Source organism: Meleagris gallopavo, chromosome 3 (genome assembly GCF_905368555.1).
Source record: "Meleagris gallopavo chromosome 3, MGAL_WU_HG_1.1, whole genome shotgun sequence".
Classification (NCBI taxonomy): Eukaryota; Metazoa; Chordata; class Aves; order Galliformes; family Phasianidae; genus Meleagris; species Meleagris gallopavo.
This window is the reverse complement of record NC_139406.1, coordinates 25,617,225-25,639,716: the sequence shown is the minus strand read 5'-3', so window position 1 is coordinate 25,639,716 and position 22,492 is coordinate 25,617,225. Positions and strand designations below refer to the sequence as shown.

The 22,492-nt window shown below is 39.6% G+C and overlaps 1 protein-coding gene across 2 annotated transcripts in view; it reads left to right on the top strand.

Moving 5' to 3' along the window:
- Positions 1-11,018: 11,018 nt before the first annotated feature.
- Positions 11,019-22,492, top strand: part of ADCY2 (adenylate cyclase 2) — a 203,550-nt gene continuing 192,076 nt past the window's right edge. The window contains exon 1 of one of the 2 annotated variants that reach the window (XR_014882352.1): positions 11,019-11,408. Coding sequence is in view for 1 of the 2 variants with exons in the window: in XM_085220468.1 (XP_085076594.1) it covers positions 11,184-11,408 (225 nt within the window). In the remaining variant the exon portion in view is untranslated. The remainder of the gene's footprint in view (positions 11,409-22,492) is intronic. The other variant, XM_085220468.1, reaches the window with a different exon arrangement.

Here is a 22,492-nt window from a genome sequence, read left to right as displayed (position 1 = left end):
AGTACTTCCACATGACAATTATGAACGCTTCAAGCTTTGCTCCTGGGAATTATGATTATGTTTTGAAATTCATACTTGTACTGAATCTTACATTTAAAAATGTTACTTGATCCTTAATGTCTCAGGTGTCTAGAAAATGGCCAGTTTTTGTTTTTGCTTTTTATCTACTTCACTATGAAGGAGCTCTCTGAAGTACTCTCTTAATTGTTTTATAATTGTATATCATTTGTAAGAACAATTTCTAATTATGTTCTGTATTAGATTACCTTATAATTCTTACTCTTTTCTCTATAAATTGATAACTTTCCAAAATACTCCTACACTGCTGTTACAGCTGTCTTTGAGTGCTCTCCACCAAGTCATGTAATCATTCTGTTGTATTCCTTTATCAGACTATTGCTTTTTCTTTTTTGACTTTGCTGCTCAACATGACACTGATGTTGGGTCTACCTATTTCTCACTTCTGTGGCTCTTTCTATCCTATCTTTAAAAGTAATAGTGACTTCCTCTCTGTGTTCCACTTCCTTTCCAAAGACTCATTTATTTTCAATTAGTACTTGATGTAGACCTGTCTGGATTTTGTATCCTTAAAGTATATCCATAACACATTTATGTAGTTCCTTTGGTTACCTTTAGCCACCTCTGAATTTTAGGCATTACACTGTCTTGAATCAATAAATAAATGATCAGTGTATGACCAGTCTGAACACTCCACTGTTGGATAATCAGACACTTACAGATGTTCTAATAATAAAATGAATTGCTAGTGAAAAACACGTGATTGGTATCACAAAGACTTTACTTCTTCAGGGTCATAAGAAAGTGTTTTGTTTTATTTTTGCTTTTTTTTTTTTTCTCAGGCAGATAATAAAAAACTAACTTAAGCTCCTACTGTTATATGGAGTTATAATGAAAATCATTGATAGTAAAATACTGGAATAACACAATAGTAATAGGACATGCTACAATTATGACTAAGATTTATCTCTTTCCTGTAAGTATAAAAAAATCATGAAATTGTTCACACTGTCTTGCAAATATTTTTTACCTCTGATAAGGCTTGGTATGTAAGGTTAGAGAAGGCACATAAGAACAGAGCATGTATAGAATTATACTCCTTCTGGTGTAACTCATTTCCACAGACCAACATGCTTGAAGCTTCCTGAAATAGCTTTTATTTCCCGATTACTGTGTTTAATAACCCTTAATTAACTAATTCTTTGTTGTTTTTTTTCTAGTCCAATTTTAATGCATTTATACTTGGTTTCCATAACAGTGACTAGCAGTGAACACCACAGTTTAATTATATTGTTGCATTTTTTTGTTGTTGTAAAAAGTATTTTGCTTTTAGCTTGCTTGGATGATAGTTTATTAGGTGTCTGTTATGTCTGTTAGTTTTTGCACTGCAGAAAACAATGGCCACTTTCTATCTGCTGCCTGTATAGCTCTCATATTTCATAAGTCTCAATCAGAATTGACAGAAATGTCCTCTTCTGAATAGAGTCTTGCTCCTTTAAATCTCTCCTCCATCATCACTCTTTTCCATAACTTCTCACGCTCAATGCTTTTTTACTTTGTTTTTTTTTTTTTTGGAGATGGGAAATATGTCAAGCAATGAAAATTGGGATGAGGATGCATGAACATACACAGTAACATAATGACTAGATGCTAATGGGTATTTTTTGTTTCTCTCTTTCTCTCTCTGTGTATTATCTTCAATTACCTTATGCATAGGAGTATGCAGTTTCTTGGTTCAATACTCTTTGGTTCTACCTTAAAAGTGAATGTGAGGTACTGCACCAATATTCTATTAGACTAATGTTGTGATAATTATTACATATAATTTACTGCAGTAAGCAATAATGTGAGCACAATAATCCAATGTTCATGTAATTAGCATGACTATGAGCAATTCATTATGTGGTTGTTTCAAGCTGCATGGGTGGTTTCTCAGTAACGATGTAAATAACTCACATGACCAATAATTATGCATCTGAGAGGCAGGAGATGACAGCAGTGGTAGAAAATTCATGATCAAATTTGTTCTCTGTTTAAATTAGAAGATTCATTTAATGGATGCTTTCTGTTGCACTGTATTTAAATATACCATAGAAAGTGTTTAATACAGTCATGTAATTTATAAATGGCTATTAAACCAAGAATCATCCATCTGAATAATCGAGAGCTATATTGGATCTGAATATGCACCACAGCATATTCGGTTACCAGTTGATCACTAATGTTTACACAAATGCTTTTTAAGAAAGCAATTTAGTACAAGAAACAGGTATCTTTTGCTATTTGTGAACTGGATACTGACAAGGAATAGAAAAGCACTTTGTTATACTAAGTGTTTGCTGAAAAACCCCATGGAAAATGTTTCAACTTCACACAAATAGGAAATAATGTTTATTATTACATTATTTTTCTTTTCTAGCAATCCTGAAGAAATTTGGGATTTTTCCATAACTAGTTGAGGTAAAATGTAAGTGGTATTTAGTAAGCATACCTCCTTTTGGCTCAAAAACAAACAAAAACAAAACAAAAAAAAAACCAACCAAATTAGAACAGTTTGGAAATATTTGGATTAGTAAACCAGTTTTTTTCTAATGCTACCATAATGATATAATCATTTAGGATACATTTGAAGATCCAACGGGATTTAAGAATGTATGGTTTGTTACCTGATACCTACTAATAAGACATTGTTTTAATTATGATGCACAATTAGAAGTGATAGATTGTAGGAAGAACACTTGATCCTATTTACAGTGCCATCAAAAATATCAAGAAGTCAAATATGCAACGAAACACTAATATTGATTTTTCTTCTGTCTTTAATTCCTTAGTGATTGTTGGTCTATCAGATATTTTATTTTGTTCTCAGTTATGTCCAATCATCTGGTCCAGGCTTATGCATAGCACTTTAATCCACTTGGAAAACATTGGTTCAACTGGGTTTAAGGCCGCTTTCAATAATTTCTGAAAGATTGTGGTGAGGAAAGAAGGTGCTGGAGGAAAGCAATCATTCCTACTTTCAAGAAGAGAAAGGAAAGCATCCAGGGCTGATTGGATGATTGGAGTTAGTCACTGTGGTTTTATAAAGGTAAAGTACTTGACCAATGTGACAGCCTTCCTACTGTGAAACAAGTGTTAATAGTGGATGAACAGAGAGCAGTGAATGCTTTTCTCTTGACTTTAGGGAGGTTTTTGATGGTGTCTCACAAAACTTCCTCTTAGGCAAGCTGATGAAGTATGAGCTTAGTAAAGCTGAGGTGTTTTGAAAACAGAATGACTTGCCAGGTTCCAAAGGTTGTGATCAGTAGCACAAAGCCTAGCTGGCAGCCAAACACTATCGGTGTACTCCAGCAGCTGACATTGGGATTAGTGCTGTTCAGCCTCTTTAATGACCTAGATGATGGGATGGAGTTGATTTGTGGATGATACAAAAATGGAAGAGTGGCTGATATACCAGTGGGTCATGCTGTAATTCAAACAGTCTTACTAGGATCATGAATTTCATTAAGTTTAGCAGAGACATACAGTACCCTGGATCTGGGAAGGACTTAATTTCATACACCAGTACATGCTGGTGGCTGTTTGGAAAATTGGTAGAAAAGCAGGTCCTGGTGGACAAGTTGAACATAGCATCAATGTCCCTTGTGGCAAAGCTGGCCGGAGAGTGTTGATTATTCCTGCCCTCTACTCAGTGCTTCAGCTGAGATTCCATCTGAATGTTTTCTCCATTTGAGGACTTCTTAGCACTACAGGGACGTGGACGTACAGGAGCAAGTCCAACATGAGGCCATGAAGTTGATTAAGTTTCTGGAGGATTTTCACATGAGGAAGATTGAAAAGGCTGGGGTTTTTTGAGCTCCAGAAGATTAAGGGAAGATCTTAACAATGTGTATAAATACCTGATTGGTGCGGGGAGCAGAGAAGATGGAGATAGACTTCTTGGTGCTGCTCAGTGAAGGGGAAAGGAGCAATGGGCACAAAATATAAGATAGCAAATACTTTTCAGAAAGTTTTACTGTCAGGATGACTGGCCATTGACAGAATGTCCAGAATAATTTGGAGTTGTCTTCCTTGGCGGTATTCAAAGTTCAACTGGACACAGTTCTGAGCCACCTGCTCTAGTAGACTCTACTCTGGAAAAAAAGGAAACATTTACATTAAGACTCTTTATGATGAGGTGGTCCTCAAACATATGTCTGAAATGTTGATGTAGAAGTTGTCTATAAGATTCTGATCCAGAAATGCATCAGCAGTGCTTGAATTTCTATCAATGGGTAGATCTGAAGAAAACTTCTGGAGTTGGAACTTATTTTTTAATTAATATCAATGCCTTTTCTCTAAAAATAAATAAGATAATTCTCACATTCTCTAGAGAAGCATTTCCAAGTGTCAAGTAGGCCTCACTAACAAGGGCAAAGGCTGGGCTGGGTTTGCCAGCTACATTTGCTCTGCAGTTCTCCTTTCCTTAGCTGTAGCTGCCATAGGATTAAGGTATGCTTTCAATCCACAATCACTATGTTTATAAAGTATGACGCAGAGCCAGGACCTGACTCAGCTCACACACCCAGTCTCTCTCCACAAAACCATTCCAGGCTCTGAGCTCCAACACCTCTGTCTGTCATTCATCCGGAATCACTGGATTTCATGACCAGAGAGATCTCTTGTCTGTGGTAGTGGTTCAGTCCCTCCTGCCTTGGTTCAGAAGCAACACTTGATCCAATATCTTGGGAACCTTTTCTCTTGGCAGAATTCCCCAAATGGAATCCTGGATCATTACCAATTCTTACAACTTTCTGATGTCAGTTGGGCATTCTTATCAAGTATGTAACAGAAACCATTACCACTTACTGCTTCACATGAGTCAGGAAACCCTCTTTGTAGAACACAGTCTATTAAGGTCACTGAGCGTTTCAACAGAGATCTGTTTGAGAGGAAGCAACACCAAGTCCAGCTCTGAATGGAACATGCAGTGTTCATCAAAATGTGCTCAAGATGTGCCATAAAAGAATGAAAAGATGAAATGCAGGACCACTGCAGGAGCAGCCGTGGCTCCATGTTTGCCAGTATAGATCTGGCAAACGGGTATCCTATGGACAAAACTTACCTGAGGTCCAAATCTAGAGTAATGTTCAACTTTTCTGTAGTTTTGTGTTTAAGTCAATTCAAGCCAAAACAAATTTAAATACTAACTTATTGATAACATTTCCTAGAGTATTCTGTCCTCAGTTCAAGCAAAATAGCAACTCATGATCGTCAAATACATAGTTGAATAACTATAAAAACATGTACCCAAACAGACTTTTTTGAAGCCAAGAATATTAGAAAACTAACAATAGGAAATGTTAGGGTTTTTCATAAATTAAACTACTCAGAATCTTATTTCATCAATTAATTCTGAGTTTTTAAAAAGTCTCACAGAAGCCTTGAAAGTAGTACATATATGCTTTTGCTTATTTTTAAGTATTTTCAGAGTTGAGATCATATCTTGACTTTTGAAAGATTACCTTCCACTGTCATTTGCAGTTCCTGGTAACTTCCTTTAAAATAACTGTAACAGCTACTGAGGGGAAAAAAACTAAACCATGAAAGAACTTTCCAAAAGCAGATATTTAGATAAATATGAACATGAATTTCTTAGATATGTCTGCAGTTACACATATTTATTTACTCTAACCAATCATTTTATCTTTAGATTTATGTTTCTGTAGTAAGGGTTAACCAGAGTAACCTGAATAGGTTACTTATGTATGTATATAATGTAACCTATTATGTAACTTATGTGGACAGATTTGATTATTGCACTAGCTTTTGAAGGGCTGGATATTTACAGATTTCCTTTACATGCGCTTTTTGTTACTTTCAGTGGCTTTTGCAGATGGAGGATATCACAATAAAAGGTCTACAAACAAAATAATGTTACCATATAGGTGTCTTTTTTTTTTTTCTTCCAGAGTGAATATGAAGATTGCAATGTATAAGTAGACTTTTAGTCGGTGGCCTTGAGCTGCATTCAAATAGGAACTTGGTATCTTCTTTTTTCTTTTATGAATTAAAATGATAGGTACGATCTATACTGTAGCAAAAAATGAGATTAAAGAACTGTCTAGTCTAATATCCCACTTTAAAAAAAAAAAAAGCTTACCCCTTCAAAAACCATATTAGGATCTAGTGGAAGATGTAGGAAATCCACTGTTTATATCTGCTTTTCATATTTTTGTCTCATCTCTATGTCTACTGCCTTGCATTGACATTAGTCATGAAACAATAGGATCGATATTTCTCACAACATATGTTGTTATTGGTAGTTATCAGACGTATTTTGACAACCATTTAAAAACAAATCCATTTCATCACCCTGTTAAATTCTTGTTCCTAAATGCCTCCTGTGACAGTGCTTGCAGATTAGCTAGAGGCTACATGAAAGAACAGCTCACTTAGTAATTATGAATCTCATTCAGTTTATTGCAGTTTTTTTTTTTTGAGATAAAATGTAAGATTCTAAGCAGTCTTTCTGAAGTATTCATGAGGCATGTTATATGCGGTTACTATGTTCCGTCTTCTGTATTGCATCTCTGGACTACAGTCCTAAATTCTTTCTAAGTAGAGGAAACTCTTCTTTGTCTTGGATTACTTGTGTTCTGAAGAATCTGTTTCTAGTTCTGCGATATTATTTACAAAGTAAGTAGAGTAACATAGCTCAAGACAAAGCTGTATGGGTGATCAATAAAAGGCATTATTGTATTTTCTGAATTATTCATCATCCTATTCTTTATGAATTCTAATGCTGTTAGAGTGTTTGAACTGTTATTGTATGTTGAACAGGTCTTTCCTGACCTGCCTATAGTATTGACTTTGAATTTATCCAGCTGGAATTTTGTAAGCTACTTGAACCATTTTAAATTTCTCAAGAGTGTTGTTCCTTTGCTACCTCCTTCTCTAGATCTCCTACCTGAAAGCAGAATGTTATATCGACAAGTAGATGGCTTCCTAAAGAACACTACTAAGGTTGCACAAGTGTTCAAGTGCAAACTGTCCCAGTATGAAGGAAAGATTAGGAAACATAATGGGAGGTCAATGTCTTGAAAGTGGAAAGGGATGACATAGTTCATAATTTGGAAAATAAGTCAAACTATAACTGTGAGTATAAAAACCGGCATGATCAAAATAAGGGGCGAGTTACAAGAGATATAACTAGAATATGCTTATGGATAATTTTATATTCACTCCCTTCTTGAAATATACTGTGGAGTTAGCTGACCCACTATTCATCTAACAGCTGATACTAAAACATCTAAAATAAAATACTAATCTATTTTTTTGCTCCAATCTTGAATAAAAAGATTATCTATGGCTAAATGGCCAATGTAAGTACTATCTGTAATGAAATGGGGAAGATCAGAGACTACTGTGGTATCTTCTGATCATTTGGACCTCAACAAGTTTCTTTGGTAACTCCAGACCTTATTAGATGCTGATTTGATATTCTTCAGCCTATGAGTTTCAAGGTCGTAAGGAAAGCCAGGCTCCTTGCACCAAGTTTAAGCCTAGAGCTGTGGACAAGCCAGATGTATTGAGGCACAATTGTCATTGCTGGCATAGCAGGGATGGCTGGTGTTCCCAGGGTGAAGCAAGCTTGTTGACCTGTCTTTGTCTGTGCTGCCACAGTCAACTTTTGGAAGCACAGGTTGGCCAAGTGCTCTGTATCATCCTGAAGGAAGAGCCTCTTTTTAAGGTAATCCAGTGTCCCATGTAGGAGAAGAAAATAGGGATGGAAAAATGAAGGATGGGAGTGATGCAGACTTAGAGTTTCGATTGAGATCCCTGATGGCAAGGTAGATATTCAAGGAACAAGAATATTTCCTGCATCTTGTGTTCCTATTTTGCTCTCTCCTTATGACCTGTCACAGACCCCTTGACACTGGTAACAAGCTGTGATATCACAGTTACAGAGTAGTTGGGGCTGGAAGGGAATTCTAGAGATGGTCTGGATGGAAGTTCTCTAGGATAATCTGCTGCTTCAAGGAGTGCTGCCTCTGGCATCTGTTTGCTTAGACAAGCAGCTGTGGCCCTCAAGATTTTGTCCAGTGCTGCTCTGCTTTTACAGAGGGACTCAGTGGATGCTCAGACACCAGATGCTCAAAAAGCAAAATCTTCAATGTTGTTGGAGTTCCAAGAATACACAGTGGATAGTTTTTGACAATGTTATGTACTAGCTTTGTAACTTGCTATTTTACCCTTTTGGAGAAATAAGGGGGAATACAGTGCAATGTAGCACTTCAGCTATTTTCTGAAAGACGTTTACTCTTTAACCCTGGACTTTTAAATTCACTGCACCTTCCTTTTCCTTCACAGCCACTTTCAGTTAGAACCTGGTAAGCATGCAGACTGTAGGCTACCTAGGGAAATTGGTCTCTAAAAACATATGGCATTTCAACTTCAACAATGTCAGAATTATCATTTGACTGTAATGATGCTCATTTAATTAAGTGCAACCTGAAATAAAAAAAGCTAATATGTAATTTAAAAAGTAGAGCATTCAAATTAGAAGGTCTATTTCTGTGTGGATTTAGGTACTGTGACATTTTTAATTACACTGCTGATGTATAAAATGCTGCAGTCTTTAATTACATAACAATGTTATTTGTACACGGAACCCTTTTCTTTAACTATAGATATGCTCTAAGGATTATTAGGAGTTCTAGATATTAATGTGTGTGATCCCAACTGGATTTTGAAGAATGAATTGAAAGATGCCAGTTTCAAGTGAAGGGAGGGAAAGTAGGTGAGCAGGTCCATTAGGTGGAACAGAAGATGAAGTCAAGTGCAAAATAACTCAGTGCTTCCTCTAATGCAGCTGTTGAAGCACCTGATGTCGAGTCTTTCAGAATTTGAGACAGGTTTATCCTGAACTCATTTTTCTGAAAAGGCACAAGATACCACTAGGAAACCTTTGGGTTAATTAAGTTTTTTTGCTGTGGAATTATAATTTTATTTCCTGAGAAATTGCATGAGACTAATATAATGAGAAATTAGTTGTACAGGCATCATATATTACTAAAAAGCAAAACAAAAAAAACCTGCCAAATCAAACAAATGACATAATCATCATCGTAAACTCCTTGGAAAAGCTTTTTCTGTTTGAGTTCAGAGAGGTGGAAAGTAGTGGAAAGATGATAGAGCAGAATCAACTTGAGGAAAAAAGACAAGCAGTACCGTTGTTTGCATTAGCATACTGTGTAAGCCTCAAATACTTTTCTGGAAATGGCTGTTCTTCGCATGGAAAAATGTTTTATTTTTCCCATTCTGATTTTTTACACTTTTGCAAGTCCATGCAAAATCATGTGATTATTCTTATATTTAAAATAAGTATGTGTGATATTGGTCTTCCCACCCTTGAGAGATTGACACTCAGAAGCCTTCAAATCCCAAATATTGTGATCTGCTTTTAAAAGAAGTTTTATGTTGTGATTTTTGGTTTGTCTTTTGATACATATTTTTTTAACCTCTTCTTGCTTTATCTCACTAGATGTGTGTATGTGACAGTGAGGGTGGCCAACTCCACAATTTCTGAAGTGACTGTAAGTAAAGCTTTTTCATGTTGCAAAAATTCTCACACCCACCTCTACTAACTCCTTCCTGGCAATTAATTCTGCCAGAATGTTCTCCCCACATAAGATTGAAGGATGAACACACATTTATCACTGCTGCTCTTGAGAATTGTTCCCCCTCTCTTTCCCAGCACAGTGGGCGCAGTTGGAACTTCTTTCCACTTCTTCCTCAACTGTGCCTGCTGCCCAGCCGTGCATCTCAGAAGAAGAGCTCCTCGAATTTCGCTCTCCTTCCTTCCAGCAGCTGGAGGGAATGGGACAAAGAAGGTCAGACCTCATCCTTGCTTCAAACCCCAGAAATCTAAGAAATGTAAGTGTCTCGACAGGGTTTAAGAGCTATGTATAGTATAGGCTTCTCTGTTTTCTTACAAAGCTACTTGATGTACCACTAATTCCATGTGAAGATGTGAACATGGCAGAGGGGAAAAGCAGCATCAAGTCCTAAAGGGGAAATTTCAGTCCATACCACTCTAGCTACCTGCCTCCTCTCCTGCCTGGCTTGTGGTCAGCCATGGTTAGCTCTAAATCTCTCATCTATGATCACTTGTAATAGCCCCAGTTTTACACTTTTAGTTGTATGATAGCACTCCATGTCCCTTTTGCTGCTGGCTTTTACTCCAGTCACCAGGAGCCACCCTTGTGGCATTGAGGCCCAGTAATGTTCCTGTTGTTGTGGTGTCTTCCTCTCACTGTTGAGCTGAGGCAGGCCTGCATCCCATGGGAGGTTTTAAACTAAAAGAGGGGAGATTAAGACTGGGGAAATTTCTCACTGTGAGGGCAGCGAGGCCCTGGCACTGTCTGCCCAGTGAAGTTGTCATGCCCCATCCCTGGAGTTCAAGGCCTAGTTGGATGGGCCCTGGGCAGCTAGGGTGGTGAGTGGTATCCCTGCCCATGGCATGGGGTTGGGGCTGGGTGGGCTTTGTGGTCCCTTTGAATGCAAGCTGCTCTGTTATGATTTGTGCTGTGGATAGGGGCATTCAGTGGGTTGGGAAAAGAGAACTGCTTCTGTGTGAGTGCAAAACTTTAGCTGGTAAACATTGTGCACAATGGACATGAAACTTTAGTGACAATACTGCAGTTTGTTCTGAGTACCTGCTTTTTAGGAGTAACCAAGTCCTTCAGAATAAGGCAAAGGGCCACACTTAAAGGCGGAGAAAACGTGTTGCTCCGATATCGAATTTTGACAAAAATCGAGGCATGGCTTTAAACCAGAGATTGATCCGTGTGGAAAAGGACCTCGTAGAACAGACCTCGGCCGGTAGGAACCACAGGAGAGATCCTTCCCCGGGCATCTCCCGTCACGCTGAAGGGACGCGGGGGCAGCGCGCCCCCCGCCCGGAGCAGCGGGCGCGGCATGTACGCGGGGAGGCGCTTCCCGGCGGCGCCCAGCCCCGGGTCGGCAGCGCGGGGCCGCGGCCGCCCGCCCGCCCGCCGCACCATGCCGCCGCGGCTCCTCCTCTCCGCCTCCCGCGCGGGAGCGCGCCCCGTTCCCCTCCCCGGCTGCCTGCAGCAGCGGCGGCGCTGAGGGAGTTGCGCGGGCTCTGCTCGGCGCCTCCGATGTGGCGAGAAGCGATGATGGGGAGGAGGAGACGCCGTTACCTGCTGGAGCGGGCAGAACAAGCGGGCGGCTGCGGGGCGGGCGGCGAGCAGTCCCGCTCCCGGGACTGGCTCTATGAGTCCTACTACTGCATGAGCCAGCAGCACCCGCTCATCGTCTTCCTACTCCTCATCGTGATGGGCGCCTGCCTGGCCCTGCTCGCCGTCTTCTTCGCATCGGGGCTGGTAAGGGACGCGACGGGTGCCGGGGACGGGACGGAGCGCGGAGCCGTTGCGGGGCGAAGTTGGCGGCGGCGGGGACCCCCGGGCAAAGTTGGGCGCCCGATGTGCGCGGGCGGGGCTGGAGGCGAAGGGAGCGGGAGGGAGCGGCGGGCGCTCCGAGTTTAATTCGCTTAATTCGCTGGCTCTGCTTCCTTCCAGCTGGCAGAGCGGCCAGCTGACCTTCTGCTTTGGCTGGCGGGGTTTAAATCTTCTCCCCAAAATACGGGTAGTCACGTTTGGACAACAAGTAGGCAGCTAGCCGTTCTTTTCTTAATACCCCCGCTACAATGATTCAGTTCTCCAGCGTTTGACCCATTTTCTCGAGGGAGCCTTCACTGCTCGGGGGAAGCGAAGTTGGCTCTGCGCGGTGCCCCCTGCGAAGGCTGAGGGCTCCTGGCCCCGGGAAGGAGCCCGTCGCGGAGCCGCTGACAGCCGGCATCGCGGCTCTCGCATTGCAAGCCGGCCGTTCTGCCCTTGTGCCGAGCGCGAGGGAGAGGCTGCAGAGGGCAGTAACATTCTTGCTCCTCACGGAGTTTTGCTGTCGGTAGTGATTAGGGGCTGCTTGCACAATTGTGGGCTTCGGAAGTAGCGAACGGAGATTTGAGGGGTCTGGATTTTGTTTTTCCTTATTCCTATTTAGGTATTCGGTCTTCTGGGGAGCTTGATGTTTATTGAATACAGCTAACGGTCTGTAGGAGCGAGGACAAGTAGGTCAGGTATAGCCTGCTGCCTCTCCTAGAGGCATTGCACATAACGCTGCTTGAACAGACAGAGAACCCTGCTTTCCTGCTTGTTTTGACCAAACTTTTGTCTTAAAACCAGCAGGAAGTGGTTGCAGGACTTGCTCCACTTAGAGTTAATTGCCGACTTATTTCCTCTAGGTATTTGTCTTAATGTTTTCAGTGCTTTCTTTTTGAAGTGCTATTCCTACTAAGTGCAGAACAGGTGTAAAACAGCTCAGGTGAAGGCAGTAATAGTAGTAGTGGCTCCAAATTCAGTTGCTTAATGCTTAGATGTTTCAGCTGTGGAGCTCTGTGTACCCAAATGCAAATTAAACAGTGTTTAATTAAAGTGCATTGACCAGGGGACTTATTCATCAGGACTAGAGGGACTGAGGATGACAGTGGGAGCATAGCCAGGCTGAGGCATGGGCAGGTGTGAGAGGTATGCAGTACTAACTCCAGCCAAGGCAGCACAACTTGGGTTTGACAGCTCTTAGTGCTGAATTTCAGCTCTTTTTTGTCATGGCACGACTCGTAGCTTGTTGTCACAAGTTTCACCTGCATTTTTCATAATTCTGTTTCTCAAAGTAAGTCATTCATAGTAACAACACTGGCACAATGCTGGTTCAGAGGACTAACTGAAAATTCTGGAAACAAAACAAAGATCTGACTGCATCTTGCCATGCACAGTGCTACAGAAAGAGTGAATTTTATAGTTCGGTCTGCATTTGGAATTCCAGACATACCGGAAAAGGCAAAAAAAAAAATAAATGCTTTTAGAACCTTTTTCCTGAGCCTTTATCTTCCTGTGGCTCACAACCGAGAGGGTGAGTGGAGAGCGAGGTGGGGTTTGTCCTTACAGTTTCCAGTCAGCGGATGAGAGTGACTTCAGGAGCAGAGAGAGCTTGTCTGTGCTGACTTTCAGCCGCAGGATGTTGGGCAAAATCCCTTGGAGGCCTGCCCAGATGTTCACCTAAAGGCCTTTTATTATAGTCGAGCTCTAGTTGCGTTTGGGATTGAAAATATTTCTAAAGGTTTTAGTTCTGTTTCTCCTGCATGTGGCTGAAGAACGCCCTTTTTGTACAGCTGTGGAACCTTGATTGAGTTTTTGTGCCTGATAATATGCAAGTGTCAAGCAGTTATGAGCATCTGAGCTAGGAGAGCCGATGCTGCTATCCTTGTCTTTATTTTGCACATATTTTATGTATGTGATTGCTTTGACAGAATATTTACTTCTGTAAAGGAGGCACAATGGAAGTGAATGGAAATAGTTCTGTGAAAGTCTGTGCCGTGCATTTGAAGTTAAAGGAAATCTTTCTCAACAGTTGTTTCCTTTAGATTTCGTACAAAGCAGTGAAGATTTTACTGAAAATTACTTAAGCCTGTTGTGGAAACAAAATTCCAAAGTGACTCACTGCAACACTTGATTCATATTTCTCACTTTTATTTCAAAGCACAGCTTAGGATGCAAAATGTGGGATCGAACGTTGTTAGAAAAAAATGGATATACATGAAAGATGAACCTTTTTATGTTCTAGGTTTTCTTACGAGAAGATGAACCCAATGGAAGTGAGAAGTTTTTCTTCCACTTATTTTAACAACTGAATTAAAAATTATATCTTGTTGAGATCTAAATTTTCTTTTTAAATTTTATTTATTTATTTATTTATTGAGGAGGAACAGTGTCTGCTTAACTACTCCCCAACAGAGCCAACCACACCGGGATGCATTCCACTTATTCAACTCTTTCAACCTGCCAGAATACCAGCTGTAGTCTTCTCGGTTTCAGATGAAAAATTTATAAAAGCTGTTACAAAATTAAAGTAAACAAGATTACTTACAAAGTGTGCCTGGAAATCAGATTACTTTTCTTTCAGGCAGCGTACTGCTGTTGTCACTGAGACTGGTTTCTTGGTAGATTTTTGGTTTTGTTTGTTTCAGGAAAATAATGTGATTTTGACCTTTGGGAGTAAGCGCTCTATCTCCTCAAACACTTGATATGAGACTCCCAGAGTCTGCCTGTGAGATGACCGTTCAAATTGTGGAGCTTTGCATAATGTAATGATAGTATCAGCCTTCGTATTTCCTGTGTCAAAGCATCCTCTGTATTTCTCGGTACCTGGCGTGAATAGAAAACTGGCAAAATGAAATCAGGCTTCCATGTTTAGCTGCTTTAATCTATCGAGAGTAAATTATTTTCCCAAATCTGTGAATGCCTTCCAGTGCCTAGAAATGCCAGATGTCAGGTTCATTTTCTGTCTGGTTACTGTCTTGCTCTTTTAATAATATAATGTGTGTAGAGCAAACTCGTTATTTTCCTCCCTCACCCTTTTTAGTACTAAAGACATCTTACCTTTTAGTGGTATCTGGAACAGTTATGTCTCTGGTCAAAACGTATTTATGATACCTGCAGTTTATAGGACAAAAAGATTAAACTGACTAATTTTTTAAAATATCTGGTGTAAAATATCAGCATATCTGAAATATCTACTGTTATGATGTTTTGTTTCTTATGCAGTTAAACAAAACTCTGGTTGAAAACAGGGTTGATGCCCAAATTGTACAATTTATTAGAACACTAACTTTCACAAATATAGTACATACACGAAATATGTATTTTCTAGACATAAAGACTGTACTGTGCTGTAGATACAGGCTTCAATAAAAGTTCTGTAGTATGTGAATCACTTAGCACTGCTAAGGACCTTGTGGTGAAATGAGACCCAAGTCTGTCAAGATTTTTCTTTCCTGAAATTCAAGGACCAATCTGCTGTGAGATATATTTCTTTTAGTCTGGTCAGCGGTCTTTGCTGAAACACTGCAAGCCTGAAGTGCAGGGTTGTATTATCAGTAGGTTTGTACCCTTATCTGCCTTCAGAATTCTTGCTGCTACAGGTGACCCTGTGAAGGCTCTTAAGATGTGGTTGTTGATGTGCTGTGGAGCTGGAAGGTATCGGTGGTCAAGCGGAGCATGTGTTGAGCGAAGAGACCTTCCACGATGTGACACTGGGATGCATTTCCTCATCTCAAGCGCTATGAAGTCACTTACTGTTAGCTGCTCAATCGTCTACCTGTCTTCCAAACTACTTGCACAGAAAGAAGATCCTCTTCTTCAGAAGAGTATTGTAAGCATCTCAGGAGAGTGCCTTTTTTTTGGGCCTGTGATTAGAATGACAACAAATCCTCCTTTTCTCTGATGAGTCTAAAAGAAATCCTTGTACTTCTAGCAAAAACTGGCCAATCAGCCAAACCTAGAACTCTTCCAGATTGCCATGATTAGAATCTCATCCTAAAATAGAAGGGGGAAAGTCTTCAAGTCCACGTGGAAAACACAGCTTAAAATAGCAGAAAGAAGAAACATGTTAATTCTCATCACAGTGTCTCGAGTGATGAGGTGCCTGCAGATGGGCATTTCCTGCATGATTCTGGTAGTGTCCTTGTCAGTACTTTGGATCTAAAAATTCATTCATCCACACCAGCAGGTCATCACAGTGGTGCTGTGGTGATGTTAATACCCTGTTAATGAAGTGCTCTGTTATAACTAATTGTATAGAGTAATACAGCTGTGTTGTAGGTTCACTCATAATGGAAATTTCAAGAAATCTTTTAGGATCAGCACTGTATAATTTATAGCACATTTGGTTCAAAAGCAACAACTGTCTTCCCCAAATCCAAGAATACTCAAGCCTTTGAAAATGTTTCTTGGAATCCTTGCAGACTAAAAGTGAGCCAAAACATCTGCTATACTGTTTTCAAACCCCAGCATATCCATTCCCACAAAAAAAGAAAACTAAGGCACAGCAAGGTAATGAAGGAGCAAAGTCCTCATGAGTTGAAGACCAAGCTGAAGGGGGCTGTTTGTGTACTTGTGTCCACAAGGTATGCTATCTTAAGCTCATTCTGACAGATTAATGCAGCTATTAAGATGAAGAATTCAAAGCAAAAATTAGTTAATTTGTAATGTCTTGTCTTTCAGTAATTCCAGCTGTGAGCTTACAGTTCTGCTTGAAAGTCTGCTGTATATTGAACTGTTCTGTGAGGGAATCCCATGTTTCAGGTCTTTTCTTATCTTTAGGCACCATAAAATAACAGTATATTTTCCAGGTATCGCTGCTGGCTGTCATGATTTGCCCTCCCTGCCAGTTGTTTTCTCCAATAATATCTTTGTGTGACTTTTGTAGCCACTGTTATCTCTTGAATTGGTCCTGTAAAGGTTGATGCTTCTTCCTATCTGACTCAAGATTTACCTTGCTTTGTGTCTGGTCTAGTTCCTCAGTACTATATCAGCCTGGGCTCTTGTTTCATTTATTAATGACACTCCCAGTACATCTGTAGTTGCTTTTAATACTGCTAAGAGCTTGTCTCATTTGCCAGTCTCTAACCAGCCATCCAGATAATGAGGTGCCTGTGGCAACTTCTCTTCAGCTAGCTTTGTATTATCCTGCATGTTGAATAACCTGAATGCTGAGTAAGAGCTGGGTAAAAATATGGGTGTGGTTACACTGGCACCACATTGAGCCTTGAACTGTAAGTTTACCAGGTGAAAACTTTGTGGATACTCTATCAATGGAAAGCTGATTTAGGTCACCAGCTGTGACTCAGGCCATGGATCCACAATTCCTAATCGTTACTGCAGCTGACACAAGTGGCAACAGATAAACTGACTACAGCTGCTGCTTACTGAGGTGCAATGGGAATTAGATAGGTGGTGGATGGGCTGTGATTTTCTGCTGTCTTTATCAGCATCATGCCAGGTGTGTTGATTCACAAATCATCTATGACAATTTCATGGTGGATTTGCCATGAACCAGTGAATATCCTTCTGGTTATCTTGCTTAAAACTTAAAATTGGTTTCAAGTTCCTTGTCATGGATGAAGCTATCCGACTCATTTAAAGTCTTAAAACTATCGTCAAAAAGGTAAATCAGTTTCTTAGGTTGTGCCTTTAAGAAGTCTCTTAGAGAAATTAGCTAGACATCCCAGCTGCAATATTTCTGCTGTGAATGGGAGTACTTCTTGTCATAATGATGGCAGTCACTGGACTCATCAAGATTGCATGGAACATCACTACAAGCTGATGGTAGCATGAACTTTTAATATAGGTAGAAGTGGTCTGCAAATCTCTGGAGTGGCTGGTCATGGGAAACTGCAGCTGAGCACCCTTAATCTTTCATCCTGTGCTTAGTTCCCAGCAATAACCTGGTGGTGATCCCAGTCGCTGACACAATGGCTTCTATATGTTTTAGTAAGAACTGACTCAGCTCAAGCCATATTGATATGTTAATAGGAGAATCTGTCAATTGATCAAACTTCTGTTTTTAGGGTTCTGGACTCTGAAATCAGCGAGTCAGCAGAGTTCTGTTTCCCTTTCCCTCATCTTTTTCTTGAATAATTATCTCTTGATCCTCCTAAAAAGAACAGCTCTACACATTTTCTGCTTCATATGTTCTATTTTTATTTTTTAAAACATTTACTTTCTCTAACCAGAACTATTTTGTTCTTAGTGATCTTTGCATCACTCTTTCTGGTGAGAGCTTGTTCCAGTCAGGCATTTGGGAAAAGCAGAGGAAGCAGCCCTCAGATCTCCGTTTCAGTATCTGCTCCTTCCGCCATCCGTGGTCCTAGTTCTGAGGTTTGTTTGATCCAGAAGATGTGCTCCGAAGTGCTGGAGCAATGGCTTCTGATTCTACTCTCAGAGTTTGACTGACAGGCATGTGAGAGAGTGGAATATGTCCTTGGGGGAGTAAACTCTAAGAACTTTTTCTGTCATAAAAATAGCTGTGTTTAGGAAGTAATTGCCCAACCTTTGGAAAAGCTTGAAAAGTAATTACACAATGACAGTTGTGACTTTTCAATATTAAAACTATTTTTCATGTGACCTTTTAATGCTGATATGTAAAAGCTGTGGAATATTCTTGCAAAACGTGTTTTTAAAAGACCCACTGGAGAAATAAGCCTAAGCCTACCTTTTTCTTTATTAAACAGACCTTTAAAATGTTCACTGTTTTCTCCTGTGTTGAAACTCATATGCTCCCTGATTGAAATTCTGTAATTCTTACTTTTAAACAATTCCAATCTTGGCATTTGTTCTTGATTACAACCAGATTCCCAAGCTACCAATTTGGGACTAAAGGGGGGGGAGCAAGCTACCCTTTAGCTTCAGTTTGACAGTTACTATCCAAATACAGTTGTCACTACTGAATAGCTTAGAGGAGTGAACCAGTATGCCAGTATTTCCAAGTTCCAGGGGTCTGTATGGATGTGAGGAAGGGCGTAACTTCACTTACAATAAGTGCTATATTACAGTTAAGCTGGGAAACATGTTTTTGAGTCCTGTGAAGTAATGTATTACCCATACAATTTAGTCAATATAACTCTTTCAACTATGTTACGTTTTGAATAAATTTCACTGTAAAACGTACTTCTTAAAAAAAAAAAAAATTTCACCTTCACCTATCCAGATTTTTGGAGTTTGCATAAATAAGTGTGGATTGGAGAGTTCCCATAAGTTTATTTTGATGATAAAGGTAGTAAGGATTTTGAGAACATTCAAAAGATCTAAAGAAACTAAGTTATTAAATCACATTTATGGAGATGAATTCAGAATCAATATGTGCAGAAGTGCAGCATGCAAGGAAGATATGTTGATCACTACACTTACTTTAAAAATAGTCTGAGTGATGTGCATAGACATCAATTAGCCCTGGAGCCTGAAATAATTGCTTTCATCAAAATACAAACTTCTACTCACTTTGCTGCTTATTGCCTCAACTCTCTTCTGCAAGGTATACTTGAGGGAGTAAAACATAATTAACTGTCACTGCTCTCTGGGACGTGGCTTATCTTCTGTGCTTGCCAGAGTCATTGTGTAGGAAATTTTATAAGTGCAGGCTGCAGCCACCAGTAATTGTGTCTTGTTTTTCACAGGCTAGTAAATGAGTTAGGTGGGAAGGCAACTTTTGATTATCCCCAGCTTGAGAGAAGATTGAGGTGGTGCAAGGTGGCTGAATGGCATGATGGTCCAGTTCAAGTTCCCTGGCTCCTTGGAGGCCCTCTGAAGCCGATGTTATTAAATAAGAAGTTGTAAGCACAGACAGATTGCTTATGGTGTAGTTAATAGGATGAGAGATTATGAATCAGTGAAAACTAAAAAGGGAGAAAACTGCCAATGTGATAAGAGAGAATTGAAAAAAAAAATAGGAAAAGCTGCTTACCATTGGGGTTGGGTGTGTGGGGTCTGTGCAGGACATATTTATCTGTATAAAGCACGTAAGTGCCAGGCTCTGCTTCTGTTAATTATGCTTCTGATTGTGATAGGTATCTGTCCTGTATTCCCAAACATGTAGGAGAGGTTTTAGGCTTGTGGCATTCTCTGTCTATGTATTTGCATGCAGATTATTCAAGTGGTTGATACTTCTTGTTGGTCTGGATGGACACTACCTTTAAAAATCGTAAGAGCTGTTTCAATGGACAGCTGTGTTTGCTCCATGCAGTGAAGAGAAATTGAAAGCAAACATTATTCCAATATCTGTCTACTGTGCTGCAGCTTTGACCCTCACAAGCGTATTTTTTTAGTTCTTTTGTATTCATTTTGGAGTAGTGGCAGTGGGAGGACCAGAACTACTGGCCGTATTCATGATGCACTGAGGTAGCATTATGATGTTCTTGCTTGTTTATTCTTCTACTAACGTTCTAGAGTTTGGGTTGCTTTTTAACTGCTTGTGAGCACAGAAGTGATGTTTTCATGGACTTTCCTATTATAAGTGCTAAATATCTCAGTTTCAAATTTTAATAGTCAACCAAGAGCCTATTATCAAGTGTACAGAATTATACTTGGGCACTTTTGGGTGAAAGGTACATGTTTTTACAGTTTCAGCTCTTTTTTCCGTAAATGCAGTTGGCCCTTTCTACAGAACCCTATGTCCTTCTTCTGAGTTTTGTTTTTATTCTGTTTTTTTTTTTTTTTTTGGCCTCTAGAACTCAACACTTAGTTTGAGACAGACCCTTTGATGTGTGATGTATTCTGCAATGAGAACAACCCCATGATGTACACTTTTTTTTTTTAAGTCCTGTTACATTTTGATTTCTCCATTCTTTTTAACACCTGGATCATCTGTTTGCTTGTGTCTTTTTTAGCAGGCTTCCCACTCCTGATTAAGATTTAAAAGGAACTTGCTACTTATTTTTACCCTCTGAAAAATGGTATCTCAAATTCTTTTATTGGCTTATATTATTGAGTTTCTGGCTTTGTTTTGATCTTTCTCAAGTCATTTTGGGGAAATGATTAGCTTTTGGTTTGAGCATCTGATTTTTATAACCATCTATGAAGATTTTAATCTGTAAACTTTTAGCTCTGCCTTTCAATTTTAGTGTTCGAGTTTTGTTTGTTCTTCAGTTCTTCACCATTACAAGGAAGCTTCTCAACAGTAACATTTTATGACCCAGGCTCTTCCTACTTCTTGAGATCAGATGAGTGTTTTCTCTTTCTTCGTGTGACTATTTTGTTGTTATTGTTACTGTTTGTTTTTTCCACCTCTTCCATGAGCCAGACCTAAACAAGTATCTTAGCTTCTGTCTGCTGATGTGATCCTTAGCCAGTCTGGCTGAGAGTCACTGAAGTATCCCATTACCTGCTGTGTTTTCTTACTTGGCAGCCTGTCTTTACCTCTGTATTTCATAAAATGTCATACAGTTTCCATCCTGTATTTCCATCCATGATTGGATATTAGTCTTCTAGGTGACATATTTCAATAAACTTTTGCTGTTCAGCTTAGCGTTTTAATTCATAGGGACTTACTGTTATTTATTGATTCTCCTAGATTATTAATTGTGTTTTAGCTTTCTTCAGTCCCTGTTGAAATATGACTTTCTGTCTTTTCTTTACACTTTCTATCTGGAGCAGCGATATTGTACTGAAGGTCTTTTTTCCACCAAATTTTCAGTAGGAGTGTTCTGTAAATAATGCAATTTAACAACAGGCATTTTATTTTTTCCATGTCTTTCTTAGGCTTTTAGTGTTTGTTTATACAGAAATGTGTATACTTTCACATGACTGTTTCATTTCTCCACAAACTTTAAAAAGAGAATCTGTCTGTTACGGCTTTTTTTGCCATTTCTCTCCTGTGTAAGTTTAATAAACTTTTGTCTTCTGTAGCTGGGAGTTACAGATCTCCACAACATTATTGCTTCTCTTAAATCATGTAGAATCATAGAGTCACCAAGGTCAGAAAAGACCTCCAAGATCATCTAGTCCCACCTACCACCAGTATTTCCCCACTAAACCATGTACCTCAGTACAACATCTAAATGTTTCTTAAACGCCTCCATGGACAGTGACTCAGCCACCTTCCTGGGCAGCTTATTCCAGTGCCTGACCACTCTATTGAAGAGGAACCTTTTCCTAATGTACTATGTCCTTGTAACCTCTTCAGTTTGAATAATTTCCTATGACCTTTGAAGTGCCAGCAAACTCATTCTTTTCTGGTTTAGGTTAAATTTAGCTACCTCCCAAGAGCACCTTCCATGTACCTAAAGATTCCTTGATTTTTTTTCAAATTGCCTTTTAAATTAATTTTCTTAGCTGCTTACTGAACCTAGGCTTGTCAACCTATTTTGTTTCAGGAACACTGATGAGAGAGCTACTACAGTCTTCTATTTCTCCACTAGCGACCAATACTTTTGCCTTCAGGACTTTTCTTATGTTAGTGTTATTTGCATAGGCCATAGCCTTTGACTGCTCCTTAGTACCTCTGGAGACCTCTGTGAGGTCTGGTGTTTTTGTGTTAAGCAGAGAAGCCTGTGTTCTCTGGTATTTTAGATTTTGTGTTTCTGATTGTCATTGATACAACACTGAAGTAGATGAGCTTCCCTCATTCCTATTGGGCAAACTAGGAAGCAGTTGGATTCAGCTGCTTTGTACTAAGCGAGGGAGAAGGTGAACAGCTACACAGCTAAACTCACTAAAAACCCACAGGCCAAAAGTGCTTGATATTGTAGTCAGCAACATAAGTGATCACGGGGGTGTTTCCCAGGACCTAAGTAGTCGGTCATTTTATTATCGCTATTATTGTCTTTGTGCTAACCAGGACAGATGGTGTGAAGACAAAGAATAGTTCCTGTTAATTTCACAAGTATAGTTGCATTGGTGCAAAATGCTGAGCTTCGCATATGGGGAGATTTTATAGTACACATTGTTCACTATTTGGAAGTTTGAGGAAATGTTCGAGGTGATCAAAGTGTCACCTGAAGGATCTGAATGAAGTGTTGCTATACTGATAATGTTCCGATATACTAGCAAATAGAAAATGATGTAGAATCTGGCCATGA